We start from the raw sequence: 26917 nt of genomic DNA, 5'->3' as shown, positions 1-26917 counted from the left end.
ACAATTGCAAATGAATCAGAAATTCACATGCAAATCAATCAAGCTATTATATGATACTCATCAAATCTATGAAACAGTGAGATAATTGGTTAGAATTTATTTTTAAACAAATTGATAGTGATGATACTTATAACGGTTAGAGAAGTAGAGGAAACAAATTTTGAGAGCCAATTTATCTGCAATACGATTAATGCACATCTCATGTCTTTTATTTACTATTGGTAGGTGAAGGTGGAACTAGACTAAGACATTCCAAGAAATTCATGACAGTCCCTTCACCTCTAACTGCAGTTGGGTGGTGGAGAGTTTGTTTTGATGAAGCTCAAATGGTTGAAAGTGGAAATTCTAAAGTGGCTCACTTAGCATTAATGCTTAAAACCATTAATCTCTGGTGTGTTTCTGGAACACCTTTACAGGAAAGCATAAAAGGTATGTTTCTTTTATTAATTTTATTTAGCAGTAGCGAGAATGTATTTATTTCGTAACTCTCATGGGTTACAGGATATCTGTATCAGTGCAATGTTGAAATAATGCCGACATGATCATTATCTTTAATTAACAATACTCTACAATAAATAAATAAAACCACAAATTAATAACATGACCTAGCTCAATGGTCCATGGACATGGAGTGTCTTACAATCCAAAGGACGTGTCTTACCATCTTTTTTTAAACAATACTAAACCACTATGCCTAATTTCATACAGTTAGAGTATTTATGACTTTTACAATTTATACTTAGGGATAATAATTATGTTGAACCCATTTTTAGAACTACTCCCAATCTGCTTCACTTGTCTGAAAATATGAGGCCTCCCCTTAAAAACTACTGAAATCAACCCGTTATCTTGTAAGACTAGAACTTTTGTATTCAAGTGCAATTAAAAGAAGCGGGTTACTTTTTATGCTCTGGTGCCCGCGGATTATCTCCACAAGTAAAAATAAATCTTTTTGGTATTAGTATTGCATAAATGTTTTTTTCCACAGATATTTTTGGTTTGCTTGTCCTTTTGGGTGAAGATCCTTATTGCTATAAAAAATGGTGGAAATTGTTATTGTATGATCCGTACAGTGAAGGTTTACCTAAGCCATTGTTAAGTGTGTTTGCGTCTTGTTTTTGGAGAACTGCCAAGAAAAATGTTCTAGATCAGGTAAAACATTATATATTATTTATGTAAAGGGATAATTAATATTTTGTTCTAATTGGTATGAAAATTAGATTGATATTCCACCACAAACAGAAGTGACGCATTGGTTGAATTTCTCACCTGTAGAGGAATATTTCTATGCTAGGCAGCATGAAAAATGCTCATCTCAAACTACAGAAAATTTAGCAACGCTTTCTAGTATGGACATAAAACTGAAGCATTTAGATCGATATACTCTTTCATTAGTTTTGTCTCCACTATTACAACTTCGACAAGCTTGTTGCCACCCACAGGTGGTGGGTAAGGGGCTTTATTTACCTTTAAAGAAAAAAACAATGACCATGGAAGAGCTTTTGGAATCTCTTGTGAAAAAGTGTAAATTGGAATGTGAAGAACATCACAGACAATTAATCTCTGCTACAAATGGTAAGATTTAAAAATATACACTATTAAAACTGATACAATTTTTTTAGTATAGGTATTTTTTAGTAATAATGCACAGTATACAATAAGAATATAAATTTATTCGTTATACTGATAAATATTGAACCGGAATACTATGGAGCTATTGCATTGTGAATTAGTAAATTGACAAACTCATTAGATAATGAATAAAGGGAGTGTTAGAGATGTGGTCCTGAGAGACTGTTGTAATACTCATTTGATTCGGATCCCCTCCTATTTTGTGACTAAAGGTTTGTCTCATTCTAGAGAATTTTTATGTTTGGGGTGATATGGGCCTTATCTCATGTCACCCTATAAGCTCCTATTAGTGTTTAATATAATAAAAAAAGATTAATAAAACTTATAATTATGAAATTTGTATGCACACCCATTTAATACAAAGTAGCCGCGGCCCGACTACAGCGATTTCTTCGGGGAGGCAGGATTAGGGTAATGTCCACCAACACTACTTTTTTCAGTCGGGATGTCCTACCCCAAAAGCAGTTGGCCATGCTATATTTAGTCGTACATGTGGTCAGAAATTTATATACCAGTGCTCCAAGCGTATCAACAGCCTACATAGACTAATGGATTTGTATACCTACATACACTAAAAGATTTGTATACCCCCGTACCGTTAAATACAGTGTGTCAGAAATTATAGCCCGGTGTACCTAGTAACAAAGACCATACCACCGGAGGCCTATCATCATAGTGCCCTACGCCAGCGTCCCCCTAGCCAGGACAGGTGACAAATCCAGCATGGGTAGCAGAACCCTACTACTGATGGTCTCACCTTTGACGCAAGCCACTCAACCCAGCAGAAGGTGCAGCAATGGGTGGACCAATCCCCACTTCGCACACAGCAGTGGGATTTAGAATGGATGCTATAGCAACTCCAGCCGACACCCTACCGTTAAATACAGCTGGCAGACAAGATAATTGGATTTTGACAAACTAATGCCTGGCCTATCAGCCAACCAATACCCCCCTAGCAAATCAAAGTTGCGCCAGCAGATTTTAATTAATTATCAATACGTCCTAGGGATAAAAAGGTCAACAGACATTATTTGTCTAATTCTCTTTAAACAACTAAATGTGTAAATGAATGAATAAAGGAAAAACCAAATTCATGATAATCTCCAAAAATAAGAAACACACCTTCAAACGAACTAGATTCATAAACTGGGATCTACAAATATTGAACATATGTAACAGTATATATCATTATTATTATTATTATTATTATTAGTAGTAGGGGTTGGGTGGTTGGGTGAAGCCCAGCCTAGCACTTTGACCAGAGGTCTATTGTGTAGTCCCAGCCTTTTAGACATGGAAAAGCCCAGTCTCCAAAACGAAGCACAAAATTTGCTTAGCCGAGGTATTGGAAAGATCTCTGGTTTCCAACCTGTGCATACCAAGATGCTCAAACCTTTGAGCCACATAAAAATCACAGACACAAAGGACATGAGAGGAAGTTTCATCCTCTGCAAGGCATACCCTGCGCATAAGACTCTCACTGATTCCAATCAGATGCAGATGTCTGTTTAGCTTGCATTGACCTATTATTATTATTATTATTGATGAAGGGGTGAAGGGCTTTGGAAATGCCCGTTCGCGCACGTCGACCAGAGGTCCATTGTGCAAAACCCGAACCTTAAGACTTAAAAAGTCCAATATCCGACACAAAACGGAGAATCCTCTTGGCCGGCATATTATAGAAATCAGAAGTTTCCAGTTGATGCATACCAAGATGCTCGAATCTTTGGGCCGCGTAGTAATCGCACCTACAAAGCACATGAGAGGCGGTTTCCTCCTCAGCCTGACATGCCCTACAGATTGGATCATCACTGATTCCAATCAGGTGAAGATGTCTGTTAAGGAGACAGTGACCTGTTAGTAGGCCAATGACTAACCTGATATTAGATTTGGAAAGCGAGAGCAGCTCCTTAGCTCTCTGCCTAGAGGGGCCCGAGATAAACTCTTTAGCCTGCCTTTGGCCATCCATCTCAAGCCAAAGCTTGAGTTGACGGTCAGTCATGGAGTTAGAGATAAGGCCGCGAACTAGGCTAGAGGGGATAGGAACGGCAGGTTCAGGACCAAAGAACCCAGCCTCTGCCCCCTTCTTGGCTAAGACATCGGCCCTCTCATTACCATAGTACCCCCGATGGCCAGGAACCCTATAGAGCTGAACTTTATTATTGGTGCCTAGCTCCGAGAGGAGGTTCAAACAGCTGTAAACCAGTTTTGAAGAGACCTGAAACTGGTTGAGAGCCTTGAGGGCTGCTTGACTATCCGAATAAATTTGGATAACCTTGCCATGAAGCTTCTTCTTAAGACAAAAATCAACACGGAAGCAGATAGCGGCAATTTCCGCCTGGAAAACACTAGCATAGACACCAAGGCTTTCAAAGAAGCCGAGATTGCTAGTAAGGCAATACATCCCCGAACCTGAGCCAGAGCGGGTCTTAGACCCATCGGTAAACCAGACGATTTCTCCTCTGGCCCCGAGGGTACTATGATTGGCCCACTCTGTACAGCTCGGAAAATAAGTATTGAAGGACTTACTAAAATGCAGCTTCGTAGTCATCAAATCAGAACCCATGAGATATACAGGTAACTGACATGAAATTTCCCGAAAGATCTTGGTGTGGCTATTATCCCAAGTATTCGCCTTCCACCAACCATTCTGGTTGAGCCTATAGGCTCCCATAGCAGCAGCTTCCTCTATAAAAAGATGAAGAGGAAGAATGTTCAGGAGAATTTCTAGAGAAGCACTTGGGGCTGTTCTCATAGCTCCTGTGATGCTGACACAAGCCAGCCTTTGTAGGGTGCGCAGATCGCTCTGCACAGTCTTAATTCGGACTCTTGGCCACCAGACCACTGCAGCATAAGAGAGCAGTGGTCTGATGATCATGGTGTACAGCCAGAAGGCCACTTTAGGGCTAAGCCCCCATGACCTGCTAACTGCACTCCTAGTCCTCCAAAGTAACATCTTGGCCTTCTTAACTACACAGTCAAGGTGAGGCTTCCACGTTAGTTTGTTGTCAAGAATAACACCAAGGTACTTCACCTCCGTGCTTTCCCTCAAAATAGTCCCAAATAAGGAGATATCATTAAAAGAGTTTTGCAGCCTTTTACGAGTAAAAGGAACAAGTACCGTTTTACTAGGATTAACCGTAAGACCAACTTCCCTGCACCATTTTTCCACTGATGCAAGAGCCCTTCTCACTAAATCGCTAGTAGTGTTGGGGAATTTTCCCGTAAAGATGATGGCGATATCGTCGGCATAGCCGAAGCAGCGGCACCCATCCCTGTCTAGCCTCACCAAAAGCTCATCCACAACCAGGCACCACAGCAGAGGTGATAGAACACCACCTTGCGGGCAACCACGGCTGGTGGAGATCATAAGGGATTCACCGAGCAGGGAGGATACCACCACAGGATTCGCCAGCATAGCTTTGAGCCAGAGACACAGAGTGTCATTAATGCCAAAGCGCTTAGCAGCCTTCATGATGACTGCGCTGGACACCTTATCAAAGGCGCCCTCAATATCAAGGAACACAGCTAATGCTATTTCCTTAAAGTTAATAGCCCTTTCAATGCAATTGGTTATGCCATGAAGGGCAGTCTCAGTAGATTTGCCTTTTTGGTAGGCATACTGAGCCGTCGAGAGAGGTGTATGAGAAATAACCTCTCCCCTAATATAGTTGTCTACCAATTTCTCCAAAATCTTTAGAAAAAAAGAAGTCAAACTGATTGGTCTAAAAGCCTTAGCCTCGAGATAGTTAGATTTCCCTGGCTTCGGAATAAAGATCACCCTAGAAAGTTTCCAGGTGCTAGGAATATATCCAAGGGAAATACAAGCCCTATAGATTCTAGTCAGCATTGGGCAGACAACGTCAATGCCCTCCTGCAACAGAATGGGAAGTATCCCATCCGGCCCCGGAGACTTATAGGGCTTAAAAGACTTTATAGCCCAAATAAGTCTCGAGTGCGTGACAATTTTATTCGCCACCGCCCAGTCCTCCCTTTTGGTACGTGCAATCCTAATAGGAAGGGGGTCAGAATCAGTACTGTTTGTAATTCTGGAGTCGGGAAAGTGTGCATCTAACATATGAGTTAGAGTCTCCTTACCCGACGAAGAATGACTGCCATCTTTCAACTTGATAGTGTCAAGATGTTTAGTCTTATCGTTGGCCATAATTTTCATTAACTTTGCCGTACTAGGAATATCAGAGATATTCTCACAGAAATTCCTCCACGAGTCCCTCTTGGCCTCGCGGATGGCCTTATGGTACGCAGTGAGGGTTTGCTTGTAGGCAACCCAGTCACCCGACCTCTTAGCTTTGTTAAAGAGCCTCCTAGACTCTTTGCGAAGCCTGCCAATCTCAAGGTTCCACCAAGGAACTAGCCTTGGCTGGTTGGCAGACTTCACCGGACAGTTACGGTGGTAGGAGTCGATAATGGCATGTTGCATGCGATCAACAGCCAAATCAAAATCCAGCACCGATGACAGCCTAGGCTTATCATCCTTCAGATGAAGATTTAGATCATCCCTAAAACCAGGCCAATTAGTTCGCCTGGGATTACGAAGTTCGGTACAAACCTGAACCACTTTCATCCTGACTGTATAGCAAATGTGTCTGTGATCCGACAGTGATGGTTCACTAGACACATGCCAGTCATTAATAAGAGCTGCAACATTTTCTGTGCACAGCGTGAGATCAATGACCTCACTTCTGTTACGAGTAACAAAAGTTGGTTCATTGTTCCTATTAAGAATATGGAGTTTCGTACTAACCACATATTCCATTAGTTTATCACCACGATCGTTGCAGTTACTGCTGCCCCAGATAACATGGTGAGCGTTTGCATCACAACCTATAATGAGTTTCTTTCCCGACCGCTCACAGTGGTTGACCAGATTGGTCACCTCCTGTGATGGTGGGGGCAGAGCATCATCGTAGGGAAAGTAAGCAGAAGCCAGCGTGAGTTCATCATTCTCATCAGCAGAAGGGGAAATGATTTTAACCACAGCAGTGTCCCTAGAGTGATAGATTGAGAGCGGAAGGGCATGAATGTCCTTGCGTACCAAAATACAAGCTCTAGGAGAAACGGAATTATGGTCATAATAGATATTACCTGCACTATTAAGACCAAGGATTTTACCCCTGGCAATCCAAGGCTCCTGAATAAGAGCAACATCAATTTGCTCCTTAGCAAGCCTTCGACAAAGTACAGCGGAGGCTGCCTTGCAGTGATGAAGATTTATCTGCACCACCTTAATGCTCATGGCGACGGGCCTAGATTGGAGGTTGACCAGTGACACCGCCCCCTCCAGTGGGGGGTGTGGAAACCACACCACTCCCACTGGTTAGGTTAGTACCACCAGTCTCCCCCACCACTGCTCCATCTGGCTGAGCCACCATGCCTTGGACCTCTTCACCGTCCGAGACACTGAGGTTCTTGATGTCCTCTGTCAGCGTATCCCCTTCCGAGTAATCGCTGAGCAGAGGCTCTAGGTCCTCTAGTCCTGAAATTACCGAGTCGTTAGACTTGGAATCATTAATAGGTGTAGGATTATCCACACCCTCTACAGCACTTACGACTGAGGTTTGATTTGGTTGACTGAGTATCTTAAAGATACCCCTATCCAAACCTGTCTGAGCGGCAAATCCTGCCGCTTTGATGGCCTTGACTGACTCACCATCCATTAGAAAAATCCAACGGATGGCAGCCGGTTCCTCGGATTTGCCCAGCACCTTCCAGCGGCTGGTGTTCAGCGCACCGTTGAAGGCTTGAAGACGCCTGAGGAGCACTTTAGGGTCCTTCGTCCAGACGTCCCTTGTACGGAGAGCGACCTTAAAAGGTTTCGGCAGGTCACTGGCTTTTGTTACCAAAAGCTTCGTTCCCTGGAGAACCTGTTCGTTGCGGTCGAACTCCTGGCTTAACCATTTACCTGTGAAGTCATCCTTACACAGGTAAGCCAGGGCACCTCCTTTCAGCTGGAATTGCAGGAATTGAGGAAGAGGGTTACCCGAAGGTATCCCGTCAATCCTCTCCAGAACTCCACGCTGGATGGTGCCCATTTCTGCCTCGGTTAAGCCGTTCGAAGGAAAGCCTTCTTTAATGATGGCCATCCGCATCGAACCCACAGCTTCACTGAAGGTTAGTGGTTTGGACTTCTTGGCAGCCTGTTGTTGAGAGCTAGGAGAGTCTTGATCTGACTCCCTTGTTCTCTTGTTAGAAGAGGAGTTACCCTTTGGAGAGTCGTCTGCCACCTTCTTGTTTGTCTTACGACGCCTGTTCCTCTTGCGAGTACGAGCATTGGAAGCACTTACCTTGCTTCCCTCCGTCGGGGTACTGTCTTTGGTAGACTCCGGCTTCTGATGCTGGGTACTGCCAGAGGCAGACCCTAGCACCATGGGCTCGGTATCCTCCACGACAGACCCACGACCTGAACTTGTGTAAGGGAGGGTAGTATCCTGAGATGCCTTATTATTATTATTATTGAGTGGGGTGGCAAGCCAAACACTTCGACCTAAGGTCCATTGTGCATCCCCAAACTGGTTGACTTAAATAAGTCCTATTGCCGACATAAAGCTTAAAATCTGCCCGGCCGTGATATTAGAGACGTCATACGTCTCCAACCGATGCATACCCAAATGCTCAAACCTCTGGGCTGCATAGTAATCGCAGCTACAGAGTACATGTGAGGCAGTTTCCTCCTCAGCTAGACAAGATCTGCAAATCGGGTCATCACTGACCCCGATAAGCGTTAAATGTCTGTTAAGATGGCAGTGACCTGTTAGTAGGCCAGTAACAATCCTAATACTGGACCTAGAGAGCGAGAGTAATTCTCTAGCTCTCTCCCTAGAAGGGCCAAGAGTGAACTCTTTGGCCTGCCTTTGACCCTCAATTTCAGACCATTGTCTGAGTTGACGATCCGACATAAACTTGGAGATTAAGCCGCGTACAAGTCCTCGGGAGATGGGGAGAGCAGGTTCTGGACCAATGAACCCAGCCCTCGCACCTTCCTTGGCCAAGGCGTCGGCCCTTTCATTCCCAAGATGCCCCTTATGCCCAGGTACCCAACAAAGTTGAACTTTATTGTGCAACCCAAGAGTTGTGTAAGGGAGGGTAGTATCCTGAGATACACCCTTCCCCTGGCTAGAGCAGGGTGCTGTCAAAGACAGACCCTTGCCCGATGGTTTTTTGTTTTGTTTTTTGTTATTGGAATTCATAAAAGATCCCACGAGAAAAGAGGAAAGTAGAAGGTCACCGCCCTTAATCCTCTGTCCGGGCGGAAGGCTAAAATACAACGGGGTGTCGCCTGGTTCCCCGAGGGGATCGTTCACGATACCGTAATTTCGCTTCCCCGGTACCACTCAGCCCTCAGCACGATACCACCCACCTTAGCTTAAGGAAGAAGCAGAGCCTTAGTTGGCCAGCATGAAGGGTTGCCCCTCCACCTGTTACTCCCTTCCACCACGAAGAGGTACAAGGTTGCAGTTTATGGAAGGGTGCATTGACCTAAGAGTAGGCCTGTAACCACCCTGATACCACTCTTAGAGAGCGAGATTTAACTCCTTCGCCTGCCTCTGACGATTCATCTCAAGCCAATGCTCAACCTGTCTCTCAGCCAAAGTGCCATGCACATGGCTGCGAACCAGGCCATTGTGTATTGGAATAGCAGGTTTACTACTCAAGAACCTAGCCTCAGCACTCTCTTTGGCCAGAGTGTTGGCCCTTTCATTACCATGATCCCCCCCTATGACTAGGCACCGAATAGAGTTTAACCCTATTATGGGTACCCATTTCTGAAAGGAGATCCAAACAGCTACGAACGAGCTTAGAAGTAATACTAAACTGATTAAGAGCCTTAAGGACCGCCTGGCTGTCCGAGAAAATTGCAACAGTCATACCCGATACTTCTTCTTAAGACAGAAGTCTACCCAGAAGCAATGGCAGAAATCTTTGCCTGAAAAATCGTAGCAAAAACACCGAGGCTCTCAAAAAGCCAAACTTCTTAATCTGACAGTAAACACCAGGTCCCACCCCTGAGTGAATCTTGGAGCCATCCATGAACCAAACAATATCACCCTTGGTTCCAAAAACTGTTTTGCCAGTCCAGTCTTAGCGACTTGGAAAGTAAACACTAAACAGATTTTCAAAGTGTACCTTTGCAGCCATGTTGTCAGAACCCATCAATAAGATCGGTAAATGACCAGAATATTGTCGAAACAATTTGTTGTGGCTACATTCCCAATTAGCAGACCCCCACCAACCATTATGTAGTAACCAATAGGCACCCATAATTGCTACCTCCTCTATATTAAGATGGAGCGGTAGAATATTCAGGGGCACCTCCAGAGAAGCGCTTGGGGTTGTTCTCATAGCTCCTGTAATGTTGACACAGGCCAGCCTTTGCACAGTGCGTAATTCAGCCTGAACTGATTTAAGCACTACCCTCGACCACCAAACCACTGCTGCATATGATAGTATATATCCAATAAATAAGCTTTGGGCTAAGACCCCAAGACTTGCTTATGGTACCCCTTACTCTGCAGAAAAACATTTTAGCCTTCCTGTTACTAAGATCAAGATAAGGCTTCTATGTTTACTCTTGAGAATGACACCAAGGTATTTTACCTCAGTTGACTTGACCAAGAAGGTCCTAAACACAGAAATATTGTCAAACAAGAACTGTACCTTCCTCCGAGTGAAAGGAACCAGGCTCGTCTTTTCAGTATTGACAGTGAGACCAACCTCCCTACACCAGCATTTCACAGAGATGAGAGCTTTTTTCATCACAGCCGAAATGGTTCCTGGGGAATAATCATTGCAACATTGTTGGCGTAACCAAAGCCGTGACAGCCATCCCTGTTTAGCCTCACCAAGAGTTCATCCACAACCAGGCACCACAGTAGGGGTGAGAGAACACCCTCTTTAAATGCAGCCCTGGCTTAAACTTCGCTATATAAAGCGACGCATTATTTGTATATAATTTATTCGTTCTCTTAATAAACTCTCGTTTCGTTTGTTTTAAATGAATCGTCTCAATTACTTTAGGATAGGAATCTATCACCAGACCCTACTGCGTCACTGTAGGACATAGGAGGCAAATGCTCCTTAGCCTTTTTGGCCACGGATTGGAAGACCCAGGTGAGGGATTGGAGTCCTCCGACCTGAGCCTCTTAAGTGATGGGGTTTCTTTGTGACTGAACCTCCTTAGCAAGCCTTGTGGTATGCATTGTGTGGCGATGTTTTAGAGGGTCGGGTAACATTCGATGATGACCCAGACTCCCCATCAAGTCGGTTACTGCTGGAAGCAGACCCTTGCCCATTGTGGTTTGGTTTTTGTTTGTTTGAATCCATGAACGATCCCACTAGTATGGAGGAAAGTAAAAGGTCACCACTCGGTAGCGTTAAAACGGGGTTTCGTCTGGTTTTCCAGGGGGACAAATTTAAATACATATAGCTGACTGTTTCTAACCACCGTACGGAGTGGTCTAATCACAAAACCCTCGGGGCCTGAGGAGAAATCGTCTGGTTTACCGATGGGTCTAAGACGCACTCGCTCAGGTTCGAGAATGTATTGTCTTACTAGCATTCTCGGCTTCTTTGAAAGCCTTGGTGTTTATGCTAGCGTTTTTCAAGCGGAAATTACCACTATTTGCTTAAATAGAAGCTTAATGGCAAATTTATTCAGATATTTAAGCGGCCCTCAAGACTCAACCAGTTTCAGATCTCTTCAAAACTGGTTTATAGCTGTTTGAATCTCCTCAGAGCTAGGAACCAACAATAAAGTTAAGCTCTATTGGGTTCCTGGCCATAGGGGTTTCTATGGCAATGAGAAGCCCGATGCCTTAGCCAAGAAGGGGGCAGAGGCTGGGTTCTTTGGTCCTGAACCTGCCGTTCCTATTCCCTCTAGCATAGTACGCGGCCTTATCTCTGATTCTATGACTGACCGTCAACTCAAGCTTTGGCTTGAGATGGATGGCCAAAGGCAGGCTAAAGAGTTTATCTCGGGCCCCTCTAGGCAGAGAGCAAAGGCTGCTCTCGCTCTCCATGTCTAATATTAGGTTACTAACTACCTTCTTAACAGACATCTTTACTTGATTGGAATCAATGATGATCCAATCTGTAGGGCATGTCAGGTTGAGGAGGATACCGCCTTTCATGTGCTTTGTAGGTGCGATTATTATGCGGCCCAAAGATCTTGGTATGCATCAGTTGGAAACCTCTGATTTCTATAACATGCCAGCTAAGAGGATTCTCCGTTTTGTGTCAGATATTGGACTTTTAAGTCATAAGGTTTGGGGGTTGCACAATGGACCACTGGTCGAAGTGCGTGAATGGGCTTACCTTTAGCCCTTCTCCCCTCACATTAATAATAATAATAATTATACTGAATTGTTCTATATTGTATTCAACAGGTCGTTTTGTAGTCAGCCCATCAGTCTGATAGATATCCTTCAAAGAGTCGGGATAAATGTTGAAAACCAATCAAAAATTGAATCCTAATCGGAACTGACCGTCAGAAAGCCCGTATGTTTTATAGCAGTAAGGTGTAGGAAAATTGGCGGTAATTATTATAATTTAGAAAACAAAGATTGGTATTGACGACCCTAAAAGGTAAACCTAACCAGCATGGGCAAGAAGTCGGCACATACAGCTTAATTTAAAGGAGACTGTCAGAAAAACTAACTGTTCTAGAACCATTTTATGTTCCAATGGCACAAAATACAAAAATTTAACCAAATGTTTCAAGAATTTTATATTAATATAGTTGTGTAAAGTCAGGGAAACTGACACGAAGGTTAGCAGACTTTCAACCCCTTAACCGAATGCTAACTGATTGTACTGTGCTGCATGGGCAGTCATAAAACCGTATTAAAGCTCATATTTTGTTATTCTAGGGCTAGCTGCTATAAATCTTATTCTTGGAGATGTTAAAAGAGCTGTTGAACTCTATAGAGAGGTTCTTGTACTTGAAAAAGAGCATTCGGGAATGTTGAAAACAGATAGAGTTCAAATTCTGCACACACTCTTGAACCTCGCTGATGTTTTAGAGAAATACATAAAAACTAAAGACGAAATTGATAGTGAAATATCAAAACCCTCTAAATATGATGAAGAATCTGAATTCATAGACAACAATTCAAGAAGTGATTTTGAGGAGAATCCATATAATATTGGTAGAACCCTCGAAGATGATAAATTAAGGGAACGAGCTGAAGATCTTAAACACCAATATTTGGACAAATACCAGGAGTTAGTGGATAATGCATTGGAGAGTTTAAAGAAATGTAGAAAAGTAGTTGTGGAGGATTTTAGTGAAGTTTCATCAAATAAGGCTAGTGCTTGGATTTTTGAAGCATTAACACATGCAGAAGGAACTAAGTCTGATGATCTGCTTATAAAGAAAATAAAAGAGTTTCTTAGTGAAAAACAAACCCAATCATCGAAGCTGAGTAAGACGTAAGTATATTTAAATTGTAAGGAGCTAAAGTCGGCCTTATGTTAATTAAGGGTAATAACGACGATTGCGTATTTACATTTAACAACTTAGTTTTATTTTACTCACATATCTTGTTCGATACTCGTTGTGGTCTGGGGGTGCTTCTTGTTTCGCTGCTGCTGCTCGCTACGGCGCCCCAAGACTCTCTGCCAACTCCCGACAAAACGTCCCCTGGGCTCCTCTAAAGGGGCTAGGTGGCGCTACTAATTAAATTCACCGCCTCTATGGCTTGGCGCCACATAGGGGCCTTACAAAATTCTTTCTTTTTAAACGAGGAAAAAAATTGTATTAGCTAGTCTTGCATTGAGCAAAATGTAATAAGTTATGTATAATTAAAGACCCTCCTGGTACTTTATTTCACCACCATTTATATAGAAATTTAAAGTAAAATATAGCATAATTTTTGTTTAAATTATAGTATGATATAGCTTTCAAATATTTACTAAGTTAAAACACATGCTTCATAAAGGAAATGTGGTGAAATAATTGGATAAGCAAGCAAAACTTTCCAATGTTGTGGGAAAACGTATCTTGCAATAACCGAGGTTATTTCAGATAAAATGCTTTTTAACTAAATAACAGAAATGTGAGAAGAATGACCAGTTAGGTTTACACAGTGGTAAGACAATCTCTGAGAAAGATTATCTGTTTAGTTCCTACCATAATTTTTACACCCTAATTTTTGCTGTGATTGGGAAATTGATTCGTGCATTGAATGATTTTTGAATTATATTAATTTTTATTTAACTTATAAATCATTTATATAAACCAAGTGGTCGTTATATGAGCAAAAAATATATATAATTTTTAGATAAGCCAGAGACGCTTCTGAATTTAGTTAGCGTGACCATGAATATATCTAGCTATGAATATACAATAGCAATAGCCTCTCTAACCTCCCGCTAAAATTTGGGTTGGGCTTATCTAGTCACGTGATCAATCACATCTGCTCCGACCGAGTGAGGAGCATGCCGTCATTTCCCTCAGTCTCCTGATTGGCTGAAAACGCTTCACTGGTCTCGAAAGTTGCCACCCAAATCAAATCGACATGATAGAAGGGCTATATCTTAGGGTTGGATATTCATAGCTAGATATATTCATGGCGTGACTCAAATAGTACAGGCAATCTGGGGTTTAAAACAATAAACAGTACAAATAATTATTTTTGCAAAATATTACGAAGTGGTGAAACCTCCCCCAATAAGCCGTAGAAGAAAATAATTTTCAATAATAATATTGGCCTTAAAATCCTTTAATTTTAAATCAGTTCTCGGTGGTATAGGATAATCGATATCCCAGGTGTACCCACTCAGGACTTTTTAAACCTAGATTACCAGTACTAAAATGCATTGTGTGTATATACGAAGGCAGTGACTGTCACTAACAAAGAGACTACCCGAGGTGTAACTCATCGATTTTGTTTAAATTCAATGATTAAGTAGACCTTCATGAAACTTAAAAAACCCCAAAGTGAAAAAATGCGATGGGCTTTAGTTTTACCATGGCAACCGAAAACGTTTTTGACAAATAAAATATTATATTTCTATGTTAATTAACATGGCAAAATCGAAGATTCTAAGGGTCCCCCCTTATGAATTTATTCAATTTTTTTTCAAACAAAGGTGGTTAATAATAAAATTAAAATAACACAACTGATACTTCATGGCTTTAAAAACATTATTTTTTTTTAAAATAGAGCTAATACCCAAGGCACCACCTTCGACCACATAAGCAATGTTGCTTGTGCGTGATCAAGTGACAGGTGGCCGGGTTACAATGCGTAGGAGGGTGGTGGCAAGCCCTTCATGCCATGCGAGCCAACAGCTCCCTACACTAACTATTACCGTTAACCTCAGCAAGTTTTTATGGGAAGGGGAAACCGAAGATCTCGGGGGAAAACCCCTTTAACCAGTGGGGAGATAACTTACAAACTCTAGGCAGAAGGAGTGGTTAAAATTGCGAGCTTTCGGGTACGTGACCCCTTGTCAAGCACTAGGTTTACATGTTTTTAAAGCCATGAAGTATCAGTTGTGTTATTTTTAACCATGGATACAAAATTCAATTTATATGAAAGGTGGTTAAATTTGGGTATATATCTAATTTTTGCGTAAATATCTAATTTTGGATAAATATCTAATTTTAAGTAAATATCTTAATTTGGTTAAATGTCTAAATTTGGGTAAATATAGAAATTTGGGTATTTAATTCTGGATAAGTATTTAAATTTGAGTAATAATTTATGTAAATTTTGGTAAATATTTAAATCAAATTTAGGTAAGTATTTAAATTTGGGTAAAAATTTAAATTTGGGTATTTAAATTTGAGTAAGTATTTAAAATTGGGTATTTAAATTTGGGTAAATATCTTAATTCAGGTAAATATCTGAATTCGGGTAAATATCTAAATTGTGTAAATATCTCAATTTTGGTAAACTTATAAATTTGGGGTCATTCCACGACAAATCGACCAAATGTTTTGGAATTTTCCACCCTACCTTTTTAGATTTGGATAAAAATTAGTCTGAATTAAAATATTTACCAAAATTTACATATTTACCAAATTTAGATATTTACCAAAATTTACATATTTACCAAATTTAGATATTTACATGAATTAAAATATTTACACAAATTTAAGTACTTACCCAAATTATAACTCAAATACAAATACCCAAATTTAAATATTTACCCAAAATTAGATATTTACCCAAATTTAACCATCTTTGTTTAGAATTTTTTTGAATAATTTCATAAGGGGGGACCCTGATTGATTTTGCCATGTTAATTTACTTAGAGAAATATAATATGGGATCCTGAGAATCATCGATTTTGCCATGTTAGTTTACTTAGAGAAATATAATATTTTAGTTGTCAAAAACGCTTTCCGTTGCCATGGTAAAACTAAAGCCCGTCGCATTTTTTCCCTTTGGGGTTTTTAAGTTACATGAAGGTCTACTTAATCCCTGAATTTAAACAAAATCGATGAGTTACACCTCACGTAGTCTCCTTGTAAGTAGAGTATATATATATATGTTTTATTTCTATGAAAAGAGATATGCTAAAAAAAAGGCTGACACCCCACCGACTATCTCAGGCTTACAAATTGTACATCATATTCTTTAAATATTTTGTAAAAACCTCAACTACACTGAACATCCTGACACAATCTCTTTAATTGCCTATCAGAGTTATTTTAGTTGCCAAATTTCATGGATAATAATCACACATCTCAGCTGTGTAAATCAGGAGTTTCCTTTCTTTGGGATTTGCAAGGCAATGTTTACCAGGGGGAAATTCACTTATAGTAAATGAATTGGAAAATTGGATGTAAAGAAAATATCAGCTGCAGTACAGTTCAATTTCCAAGTTAATTTCTGTGATAACAGATAAGGGTCTCTATATTTAGTACAAAAAACTTGGCTGACTTATGAAAAAATCAACTACTCTGAAAAATGTTTGTTTGGTTTTTCAGATTCCACTCTATTATTGGTTTAAAATACATATTGGTCAAAGAAATTGATAGCATTCGTAACACCCGAGAGACTCTATCAAATTCGATTGAAAAAATATCATCAAAACCATCAAGGGATGATATAAATATGGCTATAGACTGTCACCTAAGACCTAGTGGGTCATTTGTGAAGTAATTTGTTTTTGTATTTTTATAATATTTTTGACATATTTCTTAATAGGTTTAATGAGTTTTTTTTAAACTTTTTACATTATGATTATGAACAATTAATGCAACTAAAAACATTTGGAATGAAGAATTTAACTTGCTACAAAATGTACCCCTCTTCAAATTATATAAATCATAAACTTGTCATTATATTTTTCAGATGTAAATATTGCCAGATACATGAGCTTTTTAACGAATATGAAGCTTGCCTTTTTCGTTTTAAAGAAGATACAAGTTCCCTTGAACCTTCGACTTCTGAGGAAGCTTTACTAACTGAACAAAGAAGGGGAATTTGGGCTGATAGCGAAATGGAAATGATACTCAAATGTCTCCATAGTTTTTCAAAACAACTTAATTGTAAGATTAAGGAATGAACCATTTATTTGGTTAGTGCTTAGTTAAGACTATTTTTAATGTATTATTTAGGTTCATTATCTGTTATTGAAACAGGCTCTCTTCATTTGAAGTTGCTAGATACATACAAAAAGGAATTTAGAGTAAGTACCATTAATAAATTATATCTGATCTGGAAAACTACAATACGTTTAAATAATGATTAGCTTAACAATTAAATGATCTTTTCATTACAAAAGTATATACTTTCTTGAAAAAAAATTAGATTTCAGAACTGCCAGTAAGTAAAAAAGATCATTTTAAAAAAATTCATTAAAATAATTGCGAAATGAATTTATTAAAATCCAAAAATGTGGGAAATTTTTAAGAGCAGCCACTGATTAGTTGGCGCCACTAACAAGGAGACAACCCGAGGTGATAATCAACGATTTTGTTCAAACTCGGGTATAATGGACACCTCCATGTAACTTAAAAAACCTGCAAGGGAAAAGTTGTGACGGGCTTTCAGAATGAGTTAAAATGAAAAAATATAAGAGAAAATGAATAAAAATGCCTGTAATTGGCTAAATATTCTGAACTTTTTGTAAATAGTCATATTTTCAAAAAAATATATTATTTTGATTAAAATGGTTAAAAATTAAAAAAATCTAAAATATTAGGGAAAATGAAGAAAATGATATAATTGTCGAACAAACATCTAATTTCATTTTAAAACGATTTTAATTAAAAAAATTGTTAAAATAGGTTAAACCCTCAGGTCGTCTCCTCGTAAGTACTAGGGAAGTTAAATTATTTACACCAATGGTATAGCGGGTACAATTATTTTCATTACTCTATTGACATGAAAATGTCACCAGATAATACATGGATCCTAGAAATCAAGCACTTTTGCTTTGTTAAAAATTAATTAATAATTTACTAAGATAATCAAACCTCATTTTAGGCTATGAGATCAGTGTGGATGAATGTTAGAGATTTTGTATCAGCTGTTGATGAAGTTGAAATGGCAAAACTACGACTGCGACTAAGATATCCTGATGAAGCAATTCCGGACCCCCCTGTTCCATACATCCTAGAGAAGTCTGAGGTATTATACAGTAATTGATATGGATATAATACAATATTATGTATCATATAATCACTCATAGATATGGCTCTGTTTGACATTTCCATATTTCAGTGAGTCTTTGTTTCACATGGAACATACAATTAGTATGCAATTCTTATATTCCTTGTGCTATTACCATGAAAACCAAATCTCATGATCATGAGGCACAAGCTAAACTATAGATTTTCAAAGCCAGAATTTAAGACCTATATTAACAAAACTTTGTGAGCACTGTTTTTAATTTTATTTTGTAAAAAACATGCATATATGTAGGTTGAACATGCAAGAGATTTACAACATTCAGAGATAGGACTTTTATCTAATGGTTTGGGTAGCACAATGGACCTATATGGTAGGAGTGCTTGATCAGGTACCTATTAATAATAATTAGACAAAATACATCTCTTTTGGGCTCAACAAATTGGCTCTGTCTTTTGCTTTTGAAGAGAGGATAATTTGGTAATGCTTGAGTTGAATATTCATGGGTTAAATAAAATCATGCCTATAATCTATACCAAGCAACTAACCAGCAAACAATTTTCGTTTTGGGTACATTAAAGGGAGTAGAAACTAAATGAAACAATCATCTGCCAGGGCCGTAGCCAGGACATCGATATAGAGCGGGCGAGCCATATTTTAGGAGGGGCGAATTGTCCCAAAAGGGGGGAGTTGAGTTGCAGAAAAAGCTAGGTCGGGCGAAAGAGATCCCCACTCTGGCTACGGGCCTGTCATCTCCTAAAATGTGCTTTGGCTTGTTCCTAACATAATTAGTATTTCAAAAACGGCATTGTAATTACCGTTTGGTAAAAAAATCACGTGTGATACTATGGTATCCCAGTACATAATTTGTATAGAAAGAATCTGGATTTTTTAGGTGTTTTCTCAAAACCTTCAACTTAGATCTGACCAAACTAATGCAAGATTGAATCTGAAAAGGAAAAAAGGACGCCTTTTGTACTTACAAAATTTAATGAAGGCAAGTTCCGTGCATTTTCTCAATTTTTGTATTCATAAACAGGTATCATAGATTAAATCACTTGTCAAATTAAAATTTTGAAAATTGTTAAACTTGGAACTTTTAATAAATCACATTTAGTTTAAAAATTAAAATACCACTGTTGCATAGTGAAAAGTTAAAAATATTTTATTTTAAAAATATTCCCACGACTAGTTTCGTTAACTGTACGGTAACATCATCAGGTGTGTACTGGGTAATGCTTTTAATAATTTTCAATGAAACAAATACGTGCTAATGGTTTGAATAACTGGGGATTCTGTGAAATTGCTATTTATTACATTATTTTATTTTTGCTTCTAGTCAAACTTTTGTGAAAATGGAGGAGTAAATCCGGAGAAATGCCCAGTGTGTGTCAAAGAACTTGGAACAAGCTGGTCTGTCTTGCAGTGCGGGCACTGTTTTTGCATAGATTGTATCCGGATTTTGATCAACATGAAAAATAATCGAGTAACGCAAAATGTCCGTTGTGCTGTGTGTAGACAGAAAACACTTCATTCTGAAATATGTTATGTTAACTCAAAAACTGAAGATTGTGCTGAAGATATGGAAGTTAAGGTAACCTTTAAATTTAATATCAGTAAGTTCAAATTGTCTTACCAAAAGAAACCTGCTATTCATGTCTATATTTAGTTTTCATTATTGTGTAGTGGCGTAAATTATTGGAACAGTAAAAAATAGTTTTAAAAATGTACAAAAAGGTCCTTTTTTAGCTAAATTGCATTATGAATAATAAGGTTCTTAGAATGTTTTAAGATAAACTAAATCAGTCTTTGATTTTGTGCAGCTCATGCTGTCTATTATTATTTTCATTTTATTATTATGAAAAAATGTATTTGCATTATCTAAAAATTTCATCTCTTATTTTCTGTGACTGAGAAATGTACTTAAAATTTTACAATTGGAATAAGTTTTTCAACATCACAAAGATGGGTTTCCTTAATTTCTGCCACCTATCTTGCGAGTAATTTTTGGCAGTGTGGCTATCTACTCGAAACACAGGCTGACCACAGTTGCAAAAATATGTATCTAATTAAAACATTTTTTATGTAATAGGGAAGCTATTCAACAAAGATAGTTGGAATTGTAAGGTGCCTTATGCAGGTTTTAAAAGATGATCCGAAGTCAAAAGTCATCATTTTTTCAACGGTAGGCTTTTTAAAAATAATCTATACTTTACTGTTTTGATGTTAAATGCTTACTTTCAAAAGTACTAGAAATAAAATATATTGAATGCATAATCTCAAAAAGTTACTTGTGGAATCAAACTTGGTTTTTCAAATTGAATTCTTGTAGAAATGGTAGATATTGATTAAATGTTTCCCATAACAGTAGTGTATCTGTTGTTTAGTGTATTTATCCAGAATTATATTTTTAATTCTATTGAGTTAAGCTTAATTAACTAGGTTCTTAATGCTATTTAATAACACAACAATTTTCCATATTTAAATTTTCATTTAGTGGTTGAGAGTTCTAGAAATACTTGGAGAAGCACTAGAGCAAAATGATATTCGCTTTATACATATTTCTGGCTTCAAGAAAAAGCATTTTCAGGTATTTTAGTATTTGCTTTTCTTCCCTTGCAATAAAGTGTTATTGGTGAATTACAAAACATCTAATGGATATAAAAATAAGAATAAAACCATTTGAGGTGAATGAAAAGTAGTTAGTCTTAGTTTCTCCTTTTAATTCTGATTGAGAGGTTTTAGGGCAGACTTCAATATTTCACAATTTTTTTATACTGAGTAAATGTAATTTTGACTAATGTTATACATTTTGCATACTATATAGGAAATAGCCTAGTATTTAAAATTCGCACTCTTTATTAGGTATAAAATAACATCTTATTTGTGATGAGTTAAATCAGTTAATGTTTAACTGTTAATTTACTTAACATAAGGCAGGCCATTTTTTTTAAATTCTATGCTTGTAATGATTTGAAAAAAGTATCATTTAAAACCTTAATTTAAACCTTGCTTTCCAGCAAAATATTTTAAAGTTTAAGCAGCAACCTGAAAATACAGTGCTCCTGCTTCCCATAAAATCGGGGGCCAATGGTTTGAATTTAATAGAAGCTACTCACGTAATTCTAGTGGAACCACTTCTGAATTCAGGAGAGGAACAACAAGCTTTGGGTAGAATCCATCGTCTTGGACAAATGAAGTAATTACCATTATTTCAATAATGTATCAAAATTGTCATATAGCTAGGTCTTTTAAGAAAAATACAGAATTCCAAATGTATTACTCATTTAGGTTTTAAAGAGAAATGTAGTCACACATGCGCATAAGCTAAACAGTATGCTAATAATAGTAACCAAACTTATGTTTCTGTACATTTTAATGTTTGCAAAGGCATATTTTGGCCAGAATTAATTTAATTTTAATTTTGTGTTCTAAACAAAGTTAAATTATTAATTTATTGAATAGTATCAAATATTACTGACAAGTACAATACCAACAAGTTGTGATGCTTTTATTTTACCCTTGATTAATGAACAAAAGACTTGGTCAGTGGAAAAAATTCAATATGATGATATTATAATGGCAAATTATATCAAGTATGCTTATGGTCCAGCATTTCTGAATGAATATTTTATTAGCTATATTGAAGTGTTGGTTGCACGAAAAGTAAATAGTAATTAAATCAAATGAATGAGGGCTTGTTTTGAAGCCGTGGAAGTTCTTTTCCAAAAATGTCGAAACAAATTTCCAAGCCTAAGTGTACTAATTTTGGGTCCGAAACTGATTTTTTTCGCTCCCCAATCCAGAAATTTCGCGCGAATTTTTCTCCTCTGTAGCACGAGTAAATCGAAGCTGTAGTTATATTCCTAAAGTAGAAGGAACTTAATATATTTTCGTCGTCGCTGTTATTCAAAGATTCATTATCACTATATTCAATGCTTGAATTGTTGTAAGATAAATCCGAAGAACTATCGCTTTCACCAATATTTGAATCTAAAGTTTCATTATCATCATTTTCCCCCAGAAAGTATAGATTTAGGAGTCATCTTAACAATAATGAGTAAACAATTTAAGCCTGGAAATTATCTTTTCAAATCACGCGGCGCGAGGAAAATTCGGTTTCATATCATTTTTCTACTACATAGCCTTGTGTATGCCTATTTCAATTACTACTGCGTAGGATTTTTTCCTGGGTGTTAAATCAACCTGTTTTTAATCCCAGATTTAAAGAAATGTATTACAGACCATTAGCCAATGATACACTTCGCATTTTTTGATGTCACGGGTGCCAAAAACAATTTTAGAAGTCTGGAAATTCGCCGAAAAACTCGATTCCCACTATTTTGACTTCTTTTTGTAATAATTCAAGGACCGCTTAACCGATTTTGATGGCATTCTCTGTACTTGCTGTAAAACGTTTGCTCTTTCTAAGGAAACATTAACTATAGTCCAGCGGCATAGCAGAATGATTGTGCACTTTCGTATAAAAGCATGAAATTTTCCATGATGGCTAGAAATGCCATGAAAAAAAATATAAGAAATCAAGCCACTTAAAATTTTACCCATGAGCCTCTGTAATCCAAGATGGCGGCCAAAACTAACCAATTTTTGTTACTGTCGTCCAATTTGATTGATTTCCATGTTAGACATGTATTTTTGGACGCCGAGTACGATTTTGAAGTTGAAAATAACATTAATGAACATTTAAACTAATTAAATGAGCCTTATAATCCAAGATGGCGGCCAAAATGAACCATTTTTATATTGTTGTCCGATTTGATTGATTTTCATTTTGGACGTGTATTTTTGGGTGCTGAGTACGATTTTTAAGTTTAAAATAACTTTATTGCACATTTAAATTTATTAAAAATTCAAAATGGTGGCCAAAACCGAGAGCCTAAACTAACATTTTTCGTTTATTATAATCCGATTTAATTGATTTTCACCAAACAACTAAAGAAATATTTCGAATTATACTTAAACAAGATTATGTCAAACCACTTGTTTCACATAATTTTCATATATGATAAATTACCTTTTCTATAGATTAAAAAAATTAACACGTAAATTTATAAAGAAATGTCTAACAATCTCCGTCACATCCGCACAGTCCGGACACCGAAGTTCAGCTTTTTTACAATTACATCTATGCCCCTCACAGTTTTTTTTTACATTTGCACGATATCAGCTCAAACATGATGCCAGAGCATCGGGTAGATCAGTCCAATGGGGTTCATGTATTCCACCATCCGTTTTATTCCATCCCCAATTGATTGGTGACGGTAGGTCAGGATGTGCAATTACACTCTGACCCCACACATGACCTCCCTGATACACTGCTCTTTTTATGTGTTGTCTAAGAGCGACTTTTGACGGCGGTATGTTCTGCACATTAGAGTTCTTTGCAAATAATATTTTCCTCACACTGTCGATGTCACTGTGTGTATAAAATTAAAAAGAATCAAGTCCCTCGTTATATCTTAGATAGATTCCTCCCCCCTCCCCATAATATTAATACGAGAGGAGCTAATGATAACTTGTATATAGAAAAAATCCTCAAAACATTTCGGACAAAAACTTCTAAAAGTGTTAAAATAGTAGGCTCCCAAAATTGGAACAAACTTCCAAATCTCTTAAAAAACGTTGAGAGCATTAATCTCTTCAAAAACCTAATCACCACCCATTATTTGACTTATATTAATTCGTCATTATGGTGATTTTAGTGACGCTTGTTGGAAATTTCTCCTTCTTAATTTTAATTTAATTTAATTAATGTATAACTGGACTCTTATGTAAAGAAGTTGTAAACTTATATGATGATCCAATGAATAAATCTATTATTATTATTATTATTATTATTTGTTCGATCGTAAAGTAAAATGACGAATCTCTCGATGGTTTCATATACGTTATCTGAGATCTCTTTTGGCGCACATGACATAGTTAGAAGGGTTCCTGATAATTCTGGAAATACCTTCCACGTGGCCCATGCCTTCTTTTTACCGTGGCCGGCGAAACTAGATACCGTATCGCACCCAGTTAGGGCGTGGAACATCGGTAGAGCACACGACTTTGAGGGCCCAAGACTCTTGGCTATATTGTGGGCAGAAAAATATCTCACGTTCTTGCCCGTACCAAATTCCACCCAGAGCTCGACTGATTGAGAGAGTTTATTGGTAGCATTTACCGCTAAAACAATAACGTCTGTATCCACAGTACGTATAAGAATCTGGTGGTGGCCATTGTTGGCTGCGTGAACTGCATGTAATATAATCCGAGTATCCGCCTCCTCATGAGTGCAGGGAAATATTTCTTCGAGAATGGTTAGAGGTGGGTTGCTGAGAACCATCTTTCCATCGGTTACCACTAGCTGTTTGTCTCCCTCGCCTAATGGATGGCGCATTAGTTGTTGAGACAAGAATGAAAACAGTTATTTTTTATTTTCGTTTTCTTGAAGGAAGTTTTTCCAATTGGTTGGAACCTTTGATTCCGCAACCACACGTCGTCTTGTCCCTTTCTCCCGTTTAGTTCTTGCTCCAGCTTTTAGAGAGCTTTCAAAGTAATTGTCCCAAATCACATCTAACCGCGTTACATTTCGAAGCTTGGACACTATATATGGAATGAATATTTCTTTGGCGTAATGACAAAGTGTTAGATATATTTCTTTCCAAGTCAATAAAGAAGACTAATCTTTGCTTAGAAACAACTCATTTAATGTTAAGTTAATAAATTATATATACATTATAATATACTGCGCATTAAAACAGTGGGACGGGAATGTGAGCTGCCATACTATTCAGAAACCAATCCAACACGAGACTAAGGTAAATAGCAGATGACATAATTACAGAGACATGACAGTGTTGCCAGTTAGTATGATAAATAATTCCCTTACACTGTCAAAGCACAAACCACATATTTTAACACTCCCCCTCTTTGACAGTATTAATAATTACTTCAGATTTAACATTCTAACACAATTTATGAAATTCGTCTTAACTAACAATTTGGTCAGTATATCTGCAACATTATCAGTAGTTTTTATATATTTCATAACAAACAATCCCTTTCGTACATGATCTCTAATAAAGTGATACTTTATGTCAATATGTTTCGATCTATGATTTTCGATATTATCTATAGAAAAAGCAATAGCTGCCTTATTATCACAATAAACAATTGGAGTATCAAATATTAAGTTAAAAGTTCTAAGTTCTGTCAATATTGGTAATAACCACAACAGTTCCTTCACAGCGTCAGTCACAGCAATATACTCTGCTTCCATTGATGACAATGATATGGCTTTTTGTTTAGCTGATCTCCAAGATATGGGACATGATCCATAATAAACCACATAGCCACCTGTGGATTTTCTCTCATCGCGGTCTGAAGCCCAATCACTGTCACTGAAAACTGTTATTTGACTGTTTACCTCATACTGGTAATGTAGACTATAATTGACCGTAGACACGACATACTTCATCAGTTGACATAAATGAATCCAGTGTTGATAACCAGGATTGTTATTAAATTGCGATAAGGCGATCACCGAGAATAGTATATCCGGCCTTGTCCGTTGAGCGATAAATAGTAGAGAGCCAATAAGCTCACGGTACGGTATTTTACTCATGTGATGTTTCTCATCTTCACTCTGTGGGCTGTCTTTTCTTGACAAAATTACAGTTGCTGGCATTGGTAAGCTAACAGGAACCTCAGAGCTGATCTGGAACTTTTCACTAATATGTTTAATATAACTTGACTGATTTATCTTCAATGACCCGTCTGACTGAAAGTCAAATTCGACTCCAAGTAATTTCTTTACTGGTCCAAGACATTTGATGTCGTATTTCGTAGACAACAGTCGGTGAATACCTTCCATAATCGTTCCATTCCTAGCCAAAATGACTAAATCATCAACATACACCAGTATGATGACTTTACATGGGATAAGATAGATGCAGTTGGTTCCAATCAACTTGCTAAAGCCCAATTCTTGAAACGTTTTATCTAACTCAAGATACCACTGTCTCCCACTTTGTGGTAATCCATATAAAGCTTTGCGTAGCTTGAGACAGTATCACTTTTTATCCTCCGTTTCGTAACGAGGTATTTGAGCCATAAATACTTCATCGTTCAGGTCGCTATATAGATATGCATTTTTGACATCCATATGATTGTGAACCCATTTAAAGGTGACAACAAAAATAGCCAGGAAGAGTCTGATCAATGAAAAGTTGACTACGGGTGAGAAGCTCAAATCATAATCAACTCCTTCGGATTGGTTAAACCCCTGTGCCACGAGTCTTGCTCTATATCGAAGAATTGTCCCTTCACTATTTTTCTTAAGCGCATACACCCATCGACAGCCGACTATCTTTTTGTTTTCTGGTTTCAGCACCAATTCAGCAACATCTCTTTGCTTGAGAGTACCGACCTCTTCGTCCATAGCGGCTTTCCATTCTGTAGATTGTGGGGATTTCATTGCTTCGTTGAAATTATTGGGTACTTTGACCTCAGCGCAATAAGCCTGATATACTTCATGTACATCTTCTTCATTTGGAATACCCGTCATTAATGATGATGCTAAATTCCTCTTTGAGAAATCGAACACATCTGGATCTAGCGGTATATTGTTAGCTACTATGTGTTCTTTCAAACTTTTATGGGACCTCCAGACT

At 38.0% G+C, this 26917-nt stretch overlaps 1 protein-coding gene across 1 annotated transcript in view; it reads left to right on the top strand.

Annotated features, from left to right (window-relative positions):
* Positions 1-26917, top strand: part of LOC149963066 (E3 ubiquitin-protein ligase SHPRH) — a 44012-nt gene that overhangs the window by 7430 nt on the left and 9665 nt on the right. The window contains exons 7-19 of the mRNA XM_090180363.1: positions 226-429; positions 989-1152; positions 1221-1575; positions 12519-13080; positions 16592-16762; positions 16959-17155; positions 17225-17295; positions 18096-18239; positions 19135-19236; positions 19579-19833; positions 20332-20424; positions 20737-20829; positions 21260-21438. Of these exons, the coding sequence (XP_090036489.1) occupies positions 226-429; positions 989-1152; positions 1221-1575; positions 12519-13080; positions 16592-16762; positions 16959-17155; positions 17225-17295; positions 18096-18239; positions 19135-19236; positions 19579-19833; positions 20332-20424; positions 20737-20829; positions 21260-21438 (2590 nt within the window). The remainder of the gene's footprint in view (positions 1-225; positions 430-988; positions 1153-1220; positions 1576-12518; positions 13081-16591; positions 16763-16958; positions 17156-17224; positions 17296-18095; positions 18240-19134; positions 19237-19578; positions 19834-20331; positions 20425-20736; positions 20830-21259; positions 21439-26917) is intronic.

Source organism: Leiobunum rupestre, chromosome 1, assembly GCF_980474605.1.
Source record: "Leiobunum rupestre chromosome 1, qqLeiRupe1.1.hap1, whole genome shotgun sequence".
Taxonomy (NCBI): domain Eukaryota; kingdom Metazoa; phylum Arthropoda; class Arachnida; order Opiliones; family Sclerosomatidae; genus Leiobunum; species Leiobunum rupestre.
The sequence above is the reverse complement of the archived record's forward strand: the minus strand, read 5'-3'. Positions and strand labels throughout refer to the sequence as shown.